The 5,000-nt window shown below is 35.7% G+C and overlaps 2 protein-coding genes across 3 annotated transcripts in view; both read left to right on the top strand.

Annotated features, from left to right (window-relative positions):
* Positions 1–3,767, top strand: part of gatm (glycine amidinotransferase (L-arginine:glycine amidinotransferase)) — an 11,382-nt gene extending 7,615 nt beyond the window's left edge. The window contains exons 8-9 of the mRNA XM_084408773.1: positions 918–1,034; positions 2,962–3,767. Of these exons, the coding sequence (XP_084264899.1) occupies positions 918–1,034; positions 2,962–3,074 (230 nt within the window). The 3' untranslated portion in view covers positions 3,075–3,767. The remainder of the gene's footprint in view (positions 1–917; positions 1,035–2,961) is intronic.
* Positions 3,768–4,824: 1,057 nt separating this feature from the next.
* The window catches only part of pde8a (phosphodiesterase 8A), a 68,243-nt gene continuing 68,067 nt past the window's right edge, over positions 4,825–5,000 (top strand). For both annotated transcript variants that reach the window (XM_084408765.1, XM_084408766.1), the window contains exon 1: positions 4,825–5,000. This exon is cut by the window's right edge and continues 565 nt beyond it. The gene's annotated coding sequence lies outside the window, so the exon portion shown is untranslated.

Here is a 5,000-nt window from a genome sequence, read left to right on the forward strand (position 1 = left end):
ATACGCATATGATCGGAGCTCCCCGCAGCTCCCGTACGACTCTCCATTGGAAATGAATGACTTCCGGTCCGACGGCTGTCGTTTGTCGTGTGCAGTGGAAAGGCGGCTTAACACACATACACCACAACAGAAGCTTTGTATTGTTGTGCAAGCCATTTTGTCAATATTGCAATTCAATTTTAACACTTATATATGTATGAATTATATATTTGTGGCAGTTTATTAACTGTATCCCGTCTGTCTGATTGCTGCTATGATGCTCAGAACTGTCTACTCTCTAGAACTCTTTTAAAATAACACTTTATGCCAAAAAGGGTCTATATAAGGAGAAATGTCTTAAATGTTTGCATAATACTTTCATGTTTAAATAGTTATTTCAATTTTCACTAGTGATAAAAATATGTTTAGAGCTGTTCAATTCATAAAATGTCATTAATTAGAAAAAGTAATGAATGAAAAGGAAATCCATAAAATGAGGCCATGATTGGAAACGGCCTCTACATATGAAAAACCTTTATGGTTCTATTCAGAACCTTTTCTTCTGAGAAGGAATATTTCAAAAATGAGTCGAAAACAAAGCACTCTTTATACGCCGAGCTCACAGTCAACAAACACAATCATATTCTGACGTTCTCCTTTCTGCACACGAACAGATTTGTGGTTGAGAGCTTGTAAACAAACTCTTGTCAACATCACATGACTGATCCACATCCCATCTTATATATTAATATTTTTGTGTCAGATATTCAAATTACAACATGGAAATGAACAATTTGAATAACGTGAACTGGTTTTCCCGAGTCATATTGCGCTTCACTGGAGAGAATCACTACTTTAACACAATCTGTATTTCATAGATGATGATAGATGAATGGCCATATATGATGTTTGGCTTAAATATGAGTACTTTTCCTCAGATCATCCGTTGTGGATGTCGTCCAAATGGCTGTCCATGAATGTGTTGATGCTGGATGAGAAACGTGTGATGGTGGATGCTAACGAGATGACCATACAGAAAATGTTTGAAAATCTCGGTAAGAACGCTGTTTCTTCAGCTCTGAACCCATACAACCAGTGCTGGGGAAACTTCTTTAAAAAGTAATGCGTTACAGTATTACATTACTCTCTAAAAATAACTAATTATGTTACAAATGGGAAAGTTCTTTTTATGGAAAGTAATGCGTTACGTTTCTTTTTGTCACCCAGCGAGGCTCGATCTCTTCTAGGCCTTGCAGGTGTTTTTACTGAAGGTCTTTCTTTGCAAGTGTTTGTCGCAGTAATGCATAGCCTATATAACACACACTTTCATTTTCCTTTTAAAAACACATTTAGAATATTATCATACTCTGAGCACTTAGAATATTTCCTGAGCCCTAGAGCTACAGACACCATATAAAAAAATATCTGTATCTTTATTGAACTTTCAACTCTTTTATTGAAAGTTGAAAATAATGTTTTGTTAGTACTTTTTGTCTGTTTGCGCAGGCATAACGCATGTTTAAGTGACAACGTTATGGAGAAGAGAGAGAATTTTTATTCAGTACTTTAAAAATGTTCAAGTAAATTAATTAAACTGAAAAGTAATGTGCAGTACTTTTAAAAAAGTAACTGACGTGTTAATGTGTAAATTTATAAATGCATACTTTACTCGTTACATCAAAAAAGTAATCTGATTACGTAATGCATGTTACTTGTAATCCGTAACTACTCGTTACATCAAAAAGTAATCTGATTACATAATTCATGTTATTTGTAATGTGTTACTTTACTCGTTACATCACAAAAGTAATCTGATTACGTAATGCATGTTACTTTTAATGCATTACTTTACTCGTTACATCACAAAAGTAATCTGGTTACGTATTGCATGTTATTTGTAATGCGTTATTTTACTCGTTACATCACAAAAGTAAGCTGATTATGTAATGCATGTTACTTGTAATGCGTTACTTTCCTCGTTACATCACAAAAGTAATCTGATTACGTAATGCATGTTACTTGTAATGCGTTACTTTCCTCGTTACATCACAAAAGTAATCTGGTTACGTATTGCATGTTATTTGTAATGCGTTATTTTACTCGTTACATCACAAAAGTAATCTGGTTACGTATTGCATGTTACTTTTAATGCATTACTTTACTCGTTACATCACAAAAGTAATCTGGTTACGTATTGCATGTTATTTGTAATGCGTTATTTTACTTGTTACATCACAAAAGTAAGCTGATTATGTAATGCATGTTACTTGTAATGCGTTACTTTCCTCGTTACATCACAAAAGTAATCTGATTACGTAATGCATGTTACTTGTAATGCGTTACTTTCCTCGTTACATCACAAAAGTAATCTGGTTACGTATTGCATGTTACTTGTAATGCATTACTTTCCTCGTTACATCACAAAAGTAATCTGATTACGTAATGCATGTTACTTGTAATGCGTTACTTTCCTTGTTACATCACAAAAGTAATCTGATTACGTAATGCATGTTACTTGTAATGCATTACTTTACTCGTTACATCACAAAAGTAATCTGGTTACGTATTGCGTGTTATTTGTAATGCGTTACTTTCCTCGTTACATCACAAAAGTAATTGATTACATAATGCATGTTACTTATAATGCGTTACTTTCCTCGTTACATCACAAAAGTAATCTGATTATGTAATGCATGTTACTTGTAATGCGTTACTTTACTCGATACATGAAAAAGTAATTGATTACATTATGCATGTTACTTGTAATGTGTTACTTTCCTCGTTACATCACAAAAGTAATCTGATTTCGTAATGCATGTTACTTGTAATGCGTTACTTTACTCGATACATGAAAAAGTAATTGATTACGTTATGCATGTTACTTGTAATGCGTTACTTTCCTCGTTACATCACAAAAGGAATCTGATTACGTAATGCATGTGACTTGTATGTCAATCTGACGGCTGTTTGTCGCTCCTGCAGGTATTAAGACGATTAAAGTCAACATCCGCCACGCTAACTCCCTGGGAGGAGGCTTTCACTGCTGGACGACGGACGTGCGCCGGCGCGGATCCCTCCAGTCTTACTTCCTCTAGCCTGCCAGAGACACGCAGTTCTTATTGAGCTCAGATTTGAGCACCGTCTGCATGGTTTGATTGCGATGCGCATGTCAGGGCTTTTGTAAATGCGACCGATGAACATGATGAATAGAAACCTCAGTGATCTCAATAACAACTGCATTTCTGGCCGGCTGTTGTAGTAATGACTCCAGTGAAGTAGGCAGAGCCCCCCCCCCCCCACACACACACCACAGAAGAAGAGTTTCTACCTCCTATTTACCAAAACCAGAAAACCTGTTTAGCCTATTTTGAATTGTAATGATATAATTTAATGATATATAATTTTTTTTTACCCTAAATGTGATACAAGTGTTGATTTATAAATCAGGTATTTTTGTAGCCATATTTCAGTTATTTTGTAAGCATTTCATGAAATGTAAATATCTATATGCATTATTTTAGTGCACATATACTCTTCCCTTCACAAAAGTGTTTTTATAGCATCTGCCTCTGATGTCATTCACAATAGCAGGAGTCAGGAACGCTATGCGCTGCTTATACATAATCCTGGAACGTGTTCTCAACGTTCAGGGAACGTTTGGCTGATTGTTTTGCGTTGTGTTTGTGCTGTGATTCTCTAGTTTAACTTGTTGAGTGAGATTGCTCTTTATCAACTCATGATTCTGTGTCAGGTCAAACTAAATCAAATAAAGATACACTTGGAAATCAGTGTGACTGAATCAGTTTTCCATTTCATGCTTTGTATTTATGATGCTTGTGATCAAAAGAAAAAAAAAACCTGTGGTCAACAAATGAAGGATAACATGATGAGCCTCATGAAGAATTCAATTCAATTCAATTCACATTTATAGCCATTTTCACAATACACATCTTTACAGCAGTTTTACAGAAAATGCATTACAGAGTCCTCATTACAATCTACAGTGATCTGTTATCAGATGTGACTGTCTAAGTTATGTGTTTCAGAAATGTACATATCACAGTTTTAAACAATTCAATAATTTATGCAAAAATGCATTTAAACAATGTAGTAATTTAACCCCTTACCAGTCAGGGATCACTGGTGATCCCAGATTATTTTAGTTCAAAATATGTTTGAGCTTATATATCTCAATATTAATAACAGTCTGGTTCATTTTGAGTCTTGAACTATAAACTCTCAAGTGTTGGCTTTCTAAATGTATGTGTGTTATGTTTCTATTCAGAATTACTTATGAGCAGTAACCTTTTTATTTTGGGCATTTCATGTATGCAGTACTTGCCAAAATTGGGGGTGACTAAGAAGGGGTTAAGGCAGAAACAATGAGCTCATTGTTTGTTAACAAATGATTATGACAGAAAAAATAAGGAAAAGAAGTGACTACAACTCACTAAATATATGCAGATGACATTCAGTGTTACTTTTTTCATATTTGTAGGCTATATCACTGAGTTCATATTTATCAACATTTTCAGAAAAACTAATTTCATCCCAGTCTTTTATTACAGTGCTTTGATATTGCACCAAATAATCATTAAAAACGGGGAGATCAACATTTGTGGATAAATGCTTGGCTAATAATAATAATAAAAAACATTATAAAGCGTTCAATTTCATGGCACAAATGACAAGGCCAGTAAACTGCATTTTTTTGAGTTAACTCTATAAGTGAGTCACATTATTTTCCTCCATCCGCGTCGCGCGTTTGAAGTTCCCTCCACACGCTAGCCCCGCCCCCCTAAGCGCAAGCCGCCGCTCATTGGCTCGACGCAGCTCATTTGCATTGACGTCATTCGAGGCTGTAGGTCAATCCGTGCGCGTGCTTTTATTGGATCTGCTGCTGTCACACATTCGCGCCGCTGATGTTCTCAACGCGCGTTATTCCTCGTCAGGAAACTCGCGAAGCGCAAACGCCTTTCTTTCCGTGTTCTGGCAGCCGCGCGTCGCTTTCTTTCGTCCGT

Source organism: Rutilus rutilus (genome assembly GCF_951802725.1).
Source record: "Rutilus rutilus genome assembly, chromosome: 5".
NCBI lineage: Eukaryota > Metazoa > Chordata > Actinopteri > Cypriniformes > Leuciscidae > Rutilus > Rutilus rutilus.